This window comes from Vitis vinifera, chromosome 4 (assembly GCF_030704535.1).
Source record: "Vitis vinifera cultivar Pinot Noir 40024 chromosome 4, ASM3070453v1".
Lineage (NCBI taxonomy): Eukaryota > Viridiplantae > Streptophyta > Magnoliopsida > Vitales > Vitaceae > Vitis > Vitis vinifera.
Genome location: NC_081808.1, coordinates 3,159,560 through 3,175,997, shown reverse-complemented (window position 1 = coordinate 3,175,997; position 16,438 = coordinate 3,159,560). Strand labels below are relative to the sequence as shown.

Here is a 16,438-nt window from a genome sequence, read left to right as displayed (position 1 = left end):
GTACTGGGATTCCACACATTTTCACAATATTTGAATAAGGGATTGGCAGTTAGCGTGGGTCCTGTAGTTTCTATTTGGGACCATAGAAACGTGAATCCACTTTCCACGCCCTTCGAATCCAACATGCGTGACGGCAATGGTGATACGCCAGGCTCCACCACTTCAAAGGAGTATATTTTTACCTTTATACTAAATTCATTCAATCATATTAATTAATTTTTTTATCCACGTGTTCTAGCAAATCGAGCGAGTAGATGAGTTTCGAAGTACACGCACGAGTTTATAAGTTTACTATGAATTTTGAATTAAAAGCAGCCAAATTGGGCGGACAAAAAAAAAGTAGGGAGACCATTATGGTAATTTGGCAGGTGAGTCCACTTTGAAAACGATGACGCCTCTCATATATTTACGGACCTGTACATCCATTTATAATATAGGTAAGCCTACGTATCTAATACTTCTATAATCTAATCCTAAATTCAACGCATATGTCGTACTGCCTCTCATTTTATTTCCCTCCTTATTTGTCGCTTTTTTCTTGTGATTTGGTGGCGCTCTTAGCCTCGCATCCAAACAGTACTTTACCCTAGATGTCCAATCAGGGGATAATATCTCCACGAGTGTGTATCGTATTATCCATGTCAATATATGGTTAATTTATTTCGCTTGCTAAAGCCTAAAATTGACTAATTCTACCGCGCGTGGACCTGGGTGGATTTTGTTTAACTGTTCTCCTATAGGAATAACCCACCTGACACCATACGTAGAAAGGAAGCAAAGGTCCGACGTTGCTCATCGTGATACAGGTCAGACGGAGAGTGAAAGTACCCCACAGTCACTACAATTAGCCAATAAATAAGCACCGTTATTAGCTTAATTTTCTCGGGAGGGGACGAACCAGCTTTCTGTAATCACGATTTCCTTCTCTTCGGCTCTTTTCCCCATATTTTCTCCTATTTTCTCTCGGTTTCCCTATAAATTTTTGTCCGTCTTCTCCGCTTCCGCATTTTCGAAGTCGAAGACTCGCAAATCTTTTCATTGGATTCTGTTGTATTCGAGAAACGGATAAAAAGGCGGAGGGATTTGAGATTTTATTTCTTGTCCTCTTCTCAGCTTTCTTGGCAACCAAACAGAGCCGTGGTTCTGATTTTTGGATTATATGGAGGTAAGCCGTCGCTGACGGCTGAGCTAACTCTGGAGAGAGAAGGCTTACTGCAAGTTTCGATACAGAATTTGCTCCAGTTTTAGAGAGAAAGGAAGAGGTTTAGAGAGAGAGGTGGAGCGTGTTTGTTGTAGTTTTAGAGAGAGAAAGGCATTTGCAGTTTAGGAGAGAGGGATTCGTTGTTGAAAAGAGAGGGAGGAAATTTTGAATTCTGATGGCTGGATTTGCAACAAAATGGTTGATGTTGATGATCTTATGCAGCTTTATGCTAGCTTCCGCGTTTGTTTCAGGCGAAAGAAGCATTAAACACGAAGCTTCAACATTTAACGTAACCAAAGAGGCAGGATTCAACTCAAATTACCTTTCCAAAGTTGTAAATTTCTTATGGCAATCAGACCGATCTGGTTATCAGCACGTTTGGCCGGTAAATTGAATATTCACTTCGATTCCTACTATGCGAACTGTTTGATTGGATTCTTATAAGTCTTGCTTGTTTATATACCCAAAAACATGATTGTCGCTAGTCCTATATTACCGTAAGTGAGATGCATGGAATCGGGTACTGGGTGAGGCTCAACCCAAAATCCCCAATCTAGGAATATGATATTGTTGGCTATATCTATCATAATTTTTTTAATTTATTATATACCAGGATTTATATTGCAACTTGCATGAAATTGTCAATAAAAGCGTGTCCTCATCTTCTGCGATTTGGTCGTCTTCTTCAATTTAGAGCCCGTTTCATGAGATTTTTTCTTATTTACTTGCTGTAGTATTTTTTTTTAATTTCTATGCATGCGTTCAGATTGTAGGACCATGTTAATCTAAATATTTGTTTAGTTGGTAGTAGGTGGATTATATAGAATGGGACAAAATTGCTTTCTTATTCCCCTGATTGTTTGCTAAATTGAGGAAAAGAAAAGGAAAAAGATCGGAGCTATGCAGTATACTATTTTGTCTTCACCAGATGACCTTAACAAAACTCAATGGAATTTATTATTTCTTTGCTTGGGACCAAACCTATGGACATATAAAGTTTCAGTTTTCCCCTTACCTTTCTATTGTTCCTCTGTTCTCCCTGCCACAGATTATGAATTCCAGCTTTAAACTTCTAGTTTTATCTGCTTGTATAGAGTAGCTTGTTGGATTTTGTAATTTACGTTGGTAAATAATTTTGTTCTAAATTCAAAATCTGTTTTGGGAAACTTAAATGTGGTCATTGGAAATTTGACTTGACAGGAAATGGAATTTGGCTGGCAAATTGTTGTTGGTAGCGTAATTGGATTCTTTGGAGCAGCATTTGGGAGTGTGGGTGGTGTTGGTGGTGGTGGCATTTTTGTTCCTATGCTTAGCCTAGTTATTGGGTTTGATCCAAAATCTGCAACAGCTTTATCAAAATGTAAGAAACAGACACATCCATGTGGTAGGAGTGCTGTAGAAGATCTAATTCATTCTAACCAAATTCAGAACATTGGGTCAGGAATAAGGGAGTGGTAAAAGGAAAGGATAAAAAGGAATATTTTTAATATATCACCAATCCAGCCTGCTGTTTGAGTTGACTCAGTACTTGATTTCACATATTCCAAGCAGCGGGTTTGAGACCATTTTCACAAATTTTCTAGTAGCAGAAAAAGAGAGAACTGATTTACTACCCTTACATGCCACCAGCTTTGTCAGCTGAGTTCATGGCTTTTCATGGATCTCAATTCTTTGAACCTTGCGCATGGAGCTTAGCAACCATCATTTCCCTGAGACCATTGTCCTTGATTTAGCTCTGAGAACTGTTTTATCTAATTAACAAATAGCTAGTGGAAGACAAGGGATATCCCTTTGCAAATCTCATTTATGTGGTTACTTGAAACTGCTCTATCATAATTGAGGAAGTCATCCATTTTGTTTGTTTGGTCAGGTATGATTATGGGTGCAGCAGGCTCAACTGTTTACTATAATCTTAAGTTAAGGCATCCTACACTTGATATGCCTATCATTGACTATGATTTGGCTCTGCTCTTCCAACCGATGCTCATGATGGGCATTAGCATTGGGGTTGCTTTTAATGTTTTATTCGCTGACTGGATGGTTACAGTTCTGCTAATTGTTCTCTTCTTAGGTAACTAGTTGAATTTCAATTCTGCTATATATATCTTAGACTCCAAGAGTGCCCTTGACTCATTATGACAGTTTGCAGGTACATCAACAAAGGCATTCTTAAAGGGTGTTGAAACATGGAAGAAAGAAACCATAATGAAAAGGGTAATTATAAAATTTACATGTTGTATGAATAGAATTGAGAGTTTGTTTGTGCACCACATGGAAATCAAATCATTCTTTTATTTTGGTTTTATTTGTATTTTTAGAATGAGTACCAAAAACCAGAACAAAGGAGCTCAATTTCCCATGCTTTTCAAGTGCTTTAAAATATTCTAACATGATTAAAATTTAATAATTTCCATCTGAATCTTACTTGTTTCTGGTTACAGGAGGCTGCTAAGCGTTTGGGAACAAATGGTGAGTTGGCCTACATTCCTCTATATTATTAGACATCAAAAGACCAGAGGATTCTTTTTACATTATTTTATCTCTCCAAAAGCATTGCTGAATCTTTTTCGTCCTATCAGGTAATGGTACGGAGGAAGTAGAGTACAAGCCTCTTCCTAGTGGCCCAAGTAATGGCACTCAAAATGCTACCAATAAATCTAAAGAACCTGAGGTGGGTATACTATGAAAAGCTCGTTTTAATTTCAGAGTTTCCAAAAACTGATTGATGTAACCATCCCAGGTCAGTATTATTGAAAATGTTTACTGGAAGGAACTTGGGCTTCTTGTTTTCGTTTGGGTTGCTTTCCTCGCACTACAGATTGCTAAGGTTTCCCCACTCCTGAACATATTTTATTAAGAGAAGCTTATACTGTGAAATTTCTCCTTACATGAAGTTATTGATCCTGATTGAAAATCTTAACATGTTGGAAACAGAATAATACAGCTACTTGTTCGATGGCATATTGGGTATTGAACTTCATGCAGGTACCTTCTGTTGATTTGACCAAACACAAGTGGCTTCCACAATTTTTTTTCATGTGTGCATATATGAGTAGGACATGATGCTGCACATGTTTAAGACTTAAAATCAGAAAACTGTCAAAATGAATTTTGAGCTCCACTAGTGCAATTTATTGAAATCTGAGTTTAAGCACCTTTGAGAGTTTATCCTTGTTTTGCAGATCCCTGTTTCTGTTGGAGTATCCCTGTATGAGGCAGTTAGCCTGTACAAGGGACGGAGAATAATTGCATCCAAAGGAGATGCTGGCACCAACTTTCGAGTACACCAACTGATTCTCTATTGCTTCTGTGGGGTACTTGCGGGCATAGTAGGAGGGCTGCTTGGTCTGGGTGGGGGATTTATTCTGGGTCCACTATTCTTGGAGCTGGGAGTCCCTCCTCAGGTGAGTTTATGCATTTCCTTAGATAAAATAAAATAAAACGATTAAGAAGTGGTGAGTTTATATTTGGTTATTAATATTAGTTTTCATCTTTTGGACTTGAAAATTTCTGTGGATATTAATTTACTGATTTGAAGAGGTGCAGAAATGGGATATTGTTGTGACCACCACTTATCTTCCAATTCAGTCTGAATTTAACTCGATAACTTTGGAACAGGTCTCAAGCGCCACTGCTACCTTTGCAATGACCTTCTCATCATCTATGTCTGTTGTAGAATATTACCTTCTGAAGCGTTTTCCAGTTCCTTATGGTATGTTACCCAACCACAATATTCCATGAACTATGTTTTTTTTTTTCTTACTTTCGATAAATTATCTAAACACCCTATCATAAAAAAGAGGAATGGGAATATAGTTCGTCTAAAATTATTTATACTTACATATCTTTTGTAATTTATTTGGCAGCTGTATACTTGGTCTTGGTTGCAACTATTGCCGCCTTTATAGGACAGCATGTTGTAAGAAGACTGATCAGTATATTGGGAAGGGCATCTCTAATCATCTTCATTCTAGCCTTCACAATCTTTATCAGCGCAATCTCACTAGGTAAGCATCTACACATCCATTGTTCGGTCCAAGCCTTCCTTTACAATATTGTCTGTGCTGTTAGTGAATGTTTTTGTGCTCTTAAAATGGTTCTGCTTCTTTTTGTATAGGTGGAGTTGGCCTATCAAATATGATAGGGAAAATTGAGCGGCATGAATACATGGGATTTGAGAACCTGTGTAGGTATGAAGTTTAGCATATAACCACTTTTTCTTTTCCACTTTCAAGATTCCTCGGTCAGCTGCAAGATCAACCTTATGCTTTCTACCAATTCTTGGGGTTGGGGGGTTGAATTGTAGGTAATTGTTTGTTTCAGTTCCTCGAAATCTCATTTATGCTTTCGGATTGTGAGAATCAAACTTGCCTTTTCTTTTCTGCTTTCTATCATTCTGTGTTAATTGGACTAGGTCAGTGACTCTCTATGATCCCATCCCATGACATTAGTGAGGAAGATGACCTTTTAGCTTCAATTAGGTCACTTTCTAGTTTGTGATTGGTTTTGAGAACTTGGGTCTCGTGGGGCAAAAGGTTCAGATTTGTGGACAGCTTCCAGATCTGATGTATAGGTTCATTTCCAGCCATTATTTCACATGAAAACGAAGAGTTTGTGATCAGAACTATTGAGGTACGGTCTCGTCGTCGCCCCCCATTCGCAGTCAACGACAAGAAACTAGTTAGAGGTGATAAGGGCCGATAAAGAAGTGTTTAGGTACGGTTGTTTACTGTAAGTGTTGATTGATTGATGAGCAGCAAGCGAACATGAACAGAGACGAGAAGGTCCACACTTCGCATGAAAAAATAATGGCCTCGACCCGCCAAGTCTAAAAAATAAGGAAAAGAATTATCCTTTTAGGATAGAAAAACTTTTATATCCTGAAATTTACGGGGTTAAAGTTGATTTTGAAACATAAGACCACGGTAATATTCCATGACATGAAGAGTCTTGAAAATGCATAAAGATAAAAAAAAATATTATCTTCACACGTTTGCTGTTACTTATAATTTTTTTTTAAGTAAATAAATAATAATTCAAATAAAAATGGACAAAATAAATAAGTAAAATCTAAATTTAAAAGAACAAAAAATAAAAATAAAGGAAAAAATAAAGAGGTGATTTCATAGAAGGTGGGATCGAGAAGAGGAGTTTTGAAGACTAACTTAAATTGATATACAAAACAAAGGTTGATGGTGAATGTGACAAGGTGAATTCCATTAACAGTACATTTTTGTTTGAAAATATTATTTTTTAATGTTAAACTATTTTTTTGAAAAATACGATTTTATAAATGTTATATTTTTTTAAAAATAACTACATATTTTTCCTTTTTAAGTGCATGTCTCATAAGTCAACTTAAATTAATCTAATATCTTAATTTAAATCATTAACTAAATTAAGTATATTTGATAAAATAATTTAATGGTGTGACTTAAAGTAAAAAACAACAACTTTTAAGTAATAAAAAAGAACAATTAATATATTCTTAAATTCATATTTTCATTTGTCTTAATTATCTTTATTTTTTTTTTGTTACTTCACAACCTCCACTATTACTCAACCTCATTTATCCTAATTATAATTTGTAAAAATGAATATGTCAATTTGATTATTTAAAATAAATTTTAAGTTAATTTTATCGATAATATCAAAATTAAGAATTAAATAATAAGGTTTAAGTTAATGACTTAAATATGATTTAACTTAAAATCAATTTAAGCCATGAAATAATAAATATAGAGTTTTACTAAATAACCCTAAATTTCAACTTATTATACTTTATTTTATTTCTAATTTTAGTTATATGCATTAAGAAACCCTCAAATATGAATAAAAACATGAAAATCATTCCACGTTATACTTCATTACATTTCATAATGGCATCACAAATTGAGTTTGCTTTCGAGCATGCTTGATTCAAGCAATTGAAAATGTTAGTTACGCAATCTTTTCAAAATAAAATTTCTACCTCGTAATTAATTACTTTTTTAAAAAATCATAATCATATAACGAAACAAAAAAATTCAAATCAAAATATTACATAAATAAAAGTATTTGACTTCTCTTAACAAAAAAAAAAAAAAAACGTTACACCATTGTCACCCTCCATTCCCTAATATTTTGACTTTGCCTCTAAATTCAAAATTACATGTACAAAACTTGTTATCATCATTGTTTTGATTGATATATGACTTGAATTCAAATCCTTAATCATAAGGTACAAAATGAAATTATGAAGCATCATTATGCCAATCATGTGCATTACATAAAAAAAGACATATTAATATATTATGCAAGATTATCGAACATTGTTTTCCAAACCCAAAATTTATTCTCAATAATATCCTCTAAATAAAAAATGTGCAAGATTTATTCTCATCATTGCTTGTCCATATTTAAAATAAGCAAAATTAATAAATTGTTTTCGGTGATATATTTTAAAATTTATTATTTTTCTAGGTATAAAATAATATAGTAAAAGAGATAGCCTCTTTATTTAGGAGGTATGTGATAAAACTTAATACGTATTACTTAATGACTTAAATTGATTTTTAAGTTAAATTATTAATTTAAAATTTATTACTTAATTATTATCTTAGGTATTAAGATTGTTTGATAAAATCAACTTAAAATATATTTCAAATCATTATATTAACATATTTATCATCATAACTTAAAATTAGAGTAAAGGAGGTTGAATAATAATAAAAGTCGTGGAATAGTAAAAAAGATTGTGAATGTAATTATGACAAATGAGAATACAAAGATAAAATGAAGATATGAATATAAGAATAAGTTAATTATTTATACTTATTATTTAAAAATTGATTTTAACTTTAAGTTATACAATTAAATCATTTTACGAAACATGATTTATTTAATGACTTAAATTAAGTTAAGTCATTTTAATAATATTTTAAATTATTAAGTTGAATTGCCAAACACCTACTAAATAATAAGTAAAAAAAAAAAAAAAAGTGAACTAAAAGCAAGTTGCTATTAACAAAATGTAAAGTTGGGGGGCTTTTACAAATATGAAAAACCTTCGGGAGCTAATCTAAAATACGCAAAAAAAAAAAAAAAAAAAAAAACGCGTTTTGGCGAAAAAACGAGTAACCAAACAGGATAAATTCCCAGAAAAGGGATGAAGGCTTCGTTAACTTATCTACGAATCTCCAAAGTCCAAACCCTAAAAGCGCTCTCTCTCTCATCCACAAACGCTAAAACTCAAACCTTTTGGGCAGTTTGGCGTTGAGGAGAGCCTAAGAAGCGAATCAACGATGGTTTTCTACTTCAAAGCCCGACCAGAGGCTGCTGATTACACCATTTTCATGGGTCTCGATAAGCACGAGAACGAAGAGTTGATCAAATATGGTTTCCCCGAAGACATCTGGTACGCTTTGCTGTTTCCTTTTCTTTTGGTGCTTCACTTTTGATTTTTTTTTTTAAATTTATAATTGAGGTTGGTTTCTGTTTGGTTGCGGAGAGAATCGAGGAAAAGGCAAGTAAATTTGCATGTTCTGAGCTACGGAAGGGGGAATATGCGTGCGGTTAAGTGTTTTGATTGGTTTGTTTATAATCAATTTTGTGTGTGGATTTGTTTTCATTAAAAAAAAAATGAATGTAGCGTTTGTTTGATTTCCTAATCGAAGGAGAATCAATCCTCGAGGGGATTAGCTAGGGATGATTTTTACTTCAAATGCGTGATTATTAAATTTGTTTCTTTAGGGTTTTGGTCGAAGGGATGATTCTAGAGTGTTATTTGATTGATGCATGCCTATCAGATCGAGGATATATTTTTTTATCTTATGAGAATAAGTGCCAATCAAGATCAATATGTTGATGGAACAAGTGAAATTGAAATGGGGATGTTGAGGTGGAACAGTGCCATAGCGAGGCTTAGGGTCCAGCTATTAGGATAGGCTTAGATGGCTTGGTGACATGTGTAGAGAATGATTGGATCAACAAGGACGGATTTAGATCAAGATGAAGATGAACAGGAACAAGGCAAAGGCCAAAAGGATATTGGTTTAGTGATAAAATAAATGAGATTAATCTGTTTGTTAGGAAAGAAAAACTACTTGACCCAAGTTAAAGCAGATTGGGAAATGGTTTTCAATTCAAAATTCCATTAGAGGAGATTGCTCAGATGCATATGAGAGGGACAGTGGTCATTCTTTTTACTCATGAAGTTTCGGATGAATGTTTTGAAAACCAGACTAGACCAGCTATCTGATCTGTCTGACTGTTGACTAGCATCAATGTGGTTTGGACCACTAATTGGATTGTTTGTGGAGTTAAACTGGTACTAGACTGGATGACTCAGCGGTCAAGCGGCTGAATTGGCCATCCTGACTGGTTTTAAGAGAACTGGTTTGATCATTTTTGTTAGATAAGGTGGTGGGATGATTTGAACCCAAGTTGGTTCATAACCACTAGGTTGTCTTGCGCCCTTTGATGATGGTATGACTTATATTATTAAAATAAAATTTTAAAATCCTTAAAAGAAATACACACACTTATCTATAAGATGATAAACACTGTTATATTTTCTTAGCTGTTAAATATACTATGTAATGAAATTAGAAATATTAATATATTTATAAAATTAAAATTATTAATATATTTACATTTTATGTTTATCATAATTTGAAGATAAAAAATCAGATATCTTTTTAGTTTTTTAGTTGTTTATACATATATATATATGTAGATTTATATATTTATATAATTTATGATATTATGTTGATGTCATGGTCTGATTGGTGAACCATAACTTTTTTGATTCAGTGATTGGTAAGATTCTGAAAACATTGGTTGCTTGAGAGCATAAATATTTCTTATATGCTTACTAGATCAGTGGGTTTTGAGTTTCTTGTTGGGAATACATGTAAGCAGGGAGCTTTTAGTTCAGGTGTCATATTGCTGATACGTCTTACATTCTGTTATTGTGTGCCATCTGGCATGTTTAACCCATTTCCAAGTATGAGCACATGCTTAATTATTTCTTTATAATACTACTTTTTTTTTATTTAAATCTAAAGGTCATTTTTCATAGGGTTCATTTACTATAGACCATGCTAATATTTGACTTTCTCTTAAGTTTGAATCATGCATGCTTAGTTTTTTTTTTTTTTCAGTTCCATGTTTTCTTTCAGTCAAAGAGCGTTATGGAAGGGCTTATTTATCGCAGGTTTCATGTGGATAAGATGTCCTCAGCCCATGTTTATGTAAGATTGCACAAGGGTCAGACAATTGATGATATAAGTGAAGGTTTACTGGAGGATTGTGCTCAGCTTGTCAAAGCAAACTCCATCCAAGGCAAAATATGCTCAGACTCTTTTTTTATTTATTTTTATTACATTTTGTTTTCACGTATTTGTCTATTTAATCTATGTGGTCTAGCAAGTATTCTACCTCATCAGTATAGAATATGCCATTTTACTATATAATACATCTTGTGGGCTGTCTAGTAAAACTTAAATGCCAAGACTTCAGATAATAGAAATCATACCTTTTATGGTTCAACAGTTATTAAATCTATAAAGAAATAGATCTGTGCTGAGTTGTACATATAGCTGTGACCCAGTCCTTTCATCCAAGGGTCCCACTTTTTTCTGCTAATTTTGAGTAAGATAATGATTCATCCAAATAGTTACTTATTTGGATGACATTATTTGCTTACATGGCAGGCAACAAGGTGAACAATGTTGACGTCGTATACACTCCATGGCACAATCTGAAGAAAACTGCTTCTATGGATGTTGGCCAAGTTGGTTTTTACAATTCAAAAATGGTGAGCTTCTTTATTTTCTTCTGCTCTGTGCTTTGCAACTTTTATTTCTTTTTGGTGAGCATGCATATGAAAGATAGATACTGATGTAGTTTTTGTGCTTAATTTAGGTACGCACTGTGAGAGTGGAGAAGCGAATAAATGAGATAGTTAATAGATTGAACAGGACAAAAGTAGAAAGGAAACCAGATTTAAAAGGTAATCTTGCAACCTCAGCTTTCTTTATAACATGTTAATTGAATTTCTCTTGAATCTTTAATTTGGTATAGACTTCATATCAAACTCAGCCCTTTTCAACCTTGTGTCTATGATCAATGTTTTCAAAACTGATGATTGAACCATGGTCAAATTGGTGACATCATAAATATATAATTTATATATTGTTAAAATTAAAAATAATTATAAAAAATTAAAATATGTATAAATAATTAAAATATTTATAAATAATTAAAAATTTTAAATGCATTTAATAATTTTTATCATCATTAATATTAATAGCTTAAATTATGATAAGAATACCACAAAAATTTATTAAATTATTAGTAATTTTAATTTTATTAAAAATGTAGCTTTTAACTATTAAGATAAAACAAGATTTTATTATTTAAATTTTTTTGGAGATAGCTATATATTTTACTTTCTTCAAAATTATTTGTTTTTTTATTTATATTATTTTTTATATTCATTATAGATAAATATATTTATTTTAAATTTTCCAATATGCATGTATACATTTTTTAAATGCATTTTTGTCAAAATATGTAGGCTTAGCATGGTGGCCCACTTGTCCATTTTCCTTAGCAAGGAACCAGGTTCAAATCTCATTGTCCCACTTCATTGCATTTTACCTTGAAAAAGCCAAAAGTCACTTCCCACATTGAAAATGTAGGAAGCCAACAGCACCCATAAATTACTCATTCATTACTGGCAGCACAGGCATAGGCTTGATGAAAAGGCGTGGGCCTGGGTGAATAGATGAGAAGATATTGGGTTTGGGCCATAAGCTGTTTTTCGTAAAAGAGGGAAGCCCATGAACTGGCTGGGCAGGCTCACCAATTCAGTGGTTGGACTGCTGGTTGAATTGGTTCAATGTTGGTTCAACTCATTTCCGGGCTACCATAGTGAACCGAACCAGACCAAGCTCTGGTCGATGCTTCAACCGGTCAAACCAGCTGGTCCAGCCTGGTTTTTAAAACATTGGGTGTAATACAAATATATACAACAACCAGTTCTCCAAAAAATTTGGAAAAAGAAATCATAAAAATTAACTAGGGCATAGTTATCATATAAAACAAGCTACCGCAACATCCATTACAGATAAGGTGGTCCAAAGTATGTTTGTTATTGCTTTTCAGGATTTTGCTAGTTTATTTAGAGTCAGAACTCTTTGGGATTGTGCATTCTTGCCATTATTTGGGTGTTCTGATTTGAGAGGAATGCTGGGATTTTGAATAATGGACAAGGATCTACTAGGGAGTCAGGGGACCAAATCCTCTTCCTGACGTCTCTTGGGTATCCATGATGGGGCGTTTTAGGAATACTGTTTATTTTGAGTTTATTTGAATGAGAGCTGTTTTCTCCACCCACCCAAGGAGTTAGCTCCTCATGTGTCCTCAGCTTTTGTTTCTACATGGAATGTAATTGGGGCTTGGATAATACTGGTTTTATCCAAAAGATGTCTCATTATTCTTTTTATCCAATTTTCCTTTATTTTTTAATATATTTTCCAGCTTGATATAAAAAATGCCATTTGGTGGGAGGAATATCTCTCCCTCTCTCTTTTTCTATATACCTAGCTGCATCTAAGTTTTAAGTGTCCAATACAAACAAAACATTTTATAAGCAAGAGTACTGTTCAATGTTTCTGTAGTGGCAGCTGGTTCACTTACATTACTATTTTCAGCTTGTGTGGGATCATGTGTTTATAGGTGGTTATATATGAGAGCCTAGCAAGGAACTTATATGATTTGGCTATCAAATTTTCATCTACTGTCTTCAGCCATTTTAGCATTTTGTCAACTTCTGCTTCCCAAATTAACAACAAACAACAATTGAGAGGCATGCAGTGTTTGAACCATAAATTGATTTTTTCCCCTTGGTGTATCAAGAATGTGTATTGTGCTGCCTGGGGAGCAATACGTTTTGGTATCATGTGGCTACTTTGAACCATGCATCTAAGTTTGAAGGGCATAGTTCCTTTGTTTTCAGATAGAATAAATTTCGAAAAACTATTGGGTTTCTTACAGAATTTAGTGTTTTGATTTTGTATTATCTTTCTTCCTTTTTTATCTATTGTATTTCTTTTTGTGCAGTTTTTCTTCTGATAGGCAAGCAAAGTATATTATTTCTGATGGTTTTCAATATTAATCTTTTCTAATTCTGCCTTGATGGTGTTACAAGTCGCTGATGCATGATATTTAACTGCAGCTGAGCGAGAAGCAGTTAATGCAGCAGAAAGAGCTGAGAGAAAACTTCAGCTGAGAGATAAAGTAAGTCCCATATTTCCCTTTTGGCAGTTTTTCATTGGGCTGATTTCTTTGAGGATGTGTGTGTCCCCATTGGGACTTGAACCTGGAACCTCCCACAAACCCATCCTCACCCTTTTGGCAGATTTGAGATTAGCAGGTTCAAGATGTAAATTCATATGCCTTATCCTTTGGCAGAAGTGTAAAACATGTTGGTTACATGTGATGTGCCTGTGGATTTATGTTAAATTTGGAGAAAGGCATTGCTATTGGCCCCAGTTGAGGTTTATAAAACTAAATTCTACCTGGTTAAACGAACTAATTTTGAACCATGTATTGGTAATCAACTGAAGAAAAGCTGTTTGTCAGTGATTTAGCATTGACTACTTGAGTGATGAACTTTGTTCCAGCATTCTCTTTTTTGCCTTTGGCCATATTTTTTGTTAAATCCTACTGTATTGGTTTTTTTCTTTGATGTTTCAATCCTTGTTCTCTCTCTTTTTTTTCACCTGCCCCTATAGAGCCTTCAATTTCTCCATGCTGCTCATTCTCATTATAGCAAAGATACCAAATTGTTAGCCAAACTTATAGATTTACCCTTGCATGGTGTGCTGGTGATGATGCCATAGTTAGATAAACCAGCCATTTTTTTTGTCCAGAAACAAACATATTTGTTGTTCTGAATTTGAAAGTATAAATGAAGATGATGATTCTTCCAAAATATACAAAATTTGATCAAAAGAAGAGATGAAGAGAACTTCTTCAAAAGAGTAAGGAGAACTATACATCACTAGAATACCACATGAAACCATACAAGGAGAAGCGGCTTGACAATCCTCTGGGGGTTAAGAAATCTCTTAGAAATTAATGTCGAAGCATTGCTCGTCTCTTTGCTAAACTATCAGCAACAATATTTTAGTTGGACAATGAGACTAAGAGAAAGAACAGTACAGGATGCTTGCAGCATTTAATATTTGACAAAGCCACACATCGTGCCTCAAAGGCCCTTTTTCTAATTTAGCCACCTAAGATAACAACATGACAAAAGTCCCCTTCCGCCTGTAGGTTAGAAAGGCCAAGAGCCCTGGCTTGTAGCAAATCTTCTGAAGGGGCTAAAATCTTTGCCTCAATGGCTAATCCTTCTCTTGCCTATTTTGAAAAAGCTTTAAACCACAATATATGGTCTTTGATCACCCCACCAGTCCCTAGTTGACTAAGGTTTCCCAAAGCACAACCATCAAAATTTAACTTGAATGAGCCTGTTAAAGGCAAAACCCAAATGGGGAGCAGCTTCCTTTTTAACCTCTTGATTTGCATACCAAATTGCAATCAAGTTAAATAACATTGAGAGGAGTACTCTCAAAAACTGTAGTAGTGGAAGGCCCAGAAGGAGTAGAAATAGATTAGGTCTCATAGTCCCTGAAGTCCTCCGCTTGTCCTTAAAAATCCTTAAATTTCTTTCTTGTCACACTATCTAAAATTCCAAGTCGGTGCAAGAAAAGCAATTTGCTAGAATGCTTTGCGTTGATAGTACTCCACAAACCAGTGCTTTTTACACTATGATTTTGTCTGCTCTTTTGGGACTAGGAGAACTTCTGTAGCATAGTGGTTATAAGTTTCTACCCTTTTCCTATGGAATAATACTGGATATTTTATCCCAAACAAGTGCCATCGTGAGATGTTCCCACTCAGTGCAAGATTCTATTTACCAAATTTAGTTTTATTTTGTTGTTATGTCAACTTTGTTGGACCTATCTCTATGATTCTTCAATCTGTAGAGTGTAAAACACAATTAATTGTTCCAGGATCTTGGCTGTTGTTGAAGTAGTTTTCCTGGTTCCTCCGCAATGATATCTCAAGCAAATTACCATGATTGGAATCTAAAAAAAAAAAAGATCCATACCTTCTGAAATAGGGCAAAACTTTTATGATTTTGAGTAGATGCTCTGACAGGACCAGAACTATGCCAACACAATTTGAGCGCTACCATGCAGCTTCTACTCAAATCCTGAATGGCTGAAAAAGGTTCAGGTTTTCACAATATTAGTTTCAACCCACCAAGCATTTAGAGTTTTCTTTTCCAGAGTTTAGTCTGAGATATCCCTAACTTTTTCAGTTACCTTTTCAGAATCCTCCCTCTTCTAGAATGCTGAAGGCACATGTATCAGTCTGTAGAACCTCTCTTATCTTATCCTCCATCCTTATTATATGTTTAGAGCAATGGTCCTCACTCTCAAAATGGGGAAGGCCGGAAGGGCATCCTAACTGCGAAGTTTTGGTGGATTCAACCCAGATTTCTGTGTCACCAATTTAATCTGTCGAAAAATGATGGTTAAGTTGACACAGGTTTATTCAGCAAGAATCATATATATATATTTAATGCTGATTTCATTTTTCACCTTTCCTCCTTATATCTTTCTGAAACTCAAAACAGGATATCTTCACATGCTTTCTGATAATTCAAATATTATACTTATAATGAATTATGACTGCTTACTCATTCCTTCATTCTGATTTAAATGTGCTTAATTAATTGATGCAGAAACGTAGGGAAGAAATGGAAAGGCTTGAAAAAGAGAGACAAGCAGAGATAAGGAGCTACAAGGGTTTGATGGTCTCTGAAAAGATGACTTCTAACAAACAGATTGCATCAGCAAACAAGTCGTTGCAAGAACTGGAAGACGACTTCATGTAAACGCATGGTATGGTGTTGTTCCATTGGTTGCAAAAACTTTGCTGCCCAAACCAAAGTTGGAAATTTGGAATTTCTTCTCTTTATGATTCTTAATTGCTCCCCTTCAAATGAATCGCCTCAGTCCTAAAACTAGTTATTAATATCAAATGAGAAAAGATAAAAAAGAAAAAGGGATTTGCAACTAGTAACTATATGTACTGTAAGATAATAAATCTAAATTTTCATTGATGGTCTATTAATACTTTTTGTATTCTGATCTATAAAACAAAATGTGTTTGTTA

General features: G+C 34.2%; 2 protein-coding genes across 2 annotated transcripts; both read left to right on the top strand.

Annotated features, from left to right (window-relative positions):
• Positions 1-758: 758 nt before the first annotated feature.
• Positions 759-5,590, top strand: LOC100267889 (sulfite exporter TauE/SafE family protein 3). The gene is made up of 12 exons (XM_002284139.4): positions 759-1,586; positions 2,402-2,561; positions 3,072-3,272; positions 3,351-3,415; positions 3,643-3,670; positions 3,781-3,872; positions 3,942-4,028; positions 4,136-4,186; positions 4,384-4,605; positions 4,820-4,913; positions 5,068-5,208; positions 5,319-5,590. The coding sequence occupies exons 1-12, from the start codon at positions 1,377-1,379 to the stop codon at positions 5,402-5,404; spliced, it is 1,437 nt and encodes a 478-aa protein (XP_002284175.1). The 5' UTR covers positions 759-1,376; the 3' UTR covers positions 5,405-5,590.
• A 2,733-nt stretch (positions 5,591-8,323) lies between these two features.
• Positions 8,324-16,438, top strand: LOC100245573 (uncharacterized). Its single transcript, XM_002284137.5, has 6 exons — positions 8,324-8,597; positions 10,398-10,525; positions 10,897-11,000; positions 11,108-11,195; positions 13,425-13,486; positions 16,005-16,438. The coding sequence occupies exons 1-6, from the start codon at positions 8,485-8,487 to the stop codon at positions 16,155-16,157; spliced, it is 648 nt and encodes a 215-aa protein (XP_002284173.1). The 5' UTR covers positions 8,324-8,484; the 3' UTR covers positions 16,158-16,438.

Coding starts and splice junctions, on each gene's coding strand:
- LOC100267889 (XM_002284139.4), top strand. CDS start 1,377: ATGGCTGGATTTGCAACAAAATGGTTGATGTTGATGATCTTATGCAGC. Junction 4,029..4,135: donor TCGCACTACAGATTGCTAAG/GTTTCCCCACTC, acceptor TGTTGGAAACAG/AATAATACAGCTACTTGTTC. Junction 4,187..4,383: donor GGGTATTGAACTTCATGCAG/GTACCTTCTGTT, acceptor CTTGTTTTGCAG/ATCCCTGTTTCTGTTGGAGT.
- LOC100245573 (XM_002284137.5), top strand. CDS start 8,485: ATGGTTTTCTACTTCAAAGCCCGACCAGAGGCTGCTGATTACACCATT. Junction 10,526..10,896: donor CAAAGCAAACTCCATCCAAG/GCAAAATATGCT, acceptor CTTACATGGCAG/GCAACAAGGTGAACAATGTT. Junction 11,001..11,107: donor GTTTTTACAATTCAAAAATG/GTGAGCTTCTTT, acceptor TGCTTAATTTAG/GTACGCACTGTGAGAGTGGA.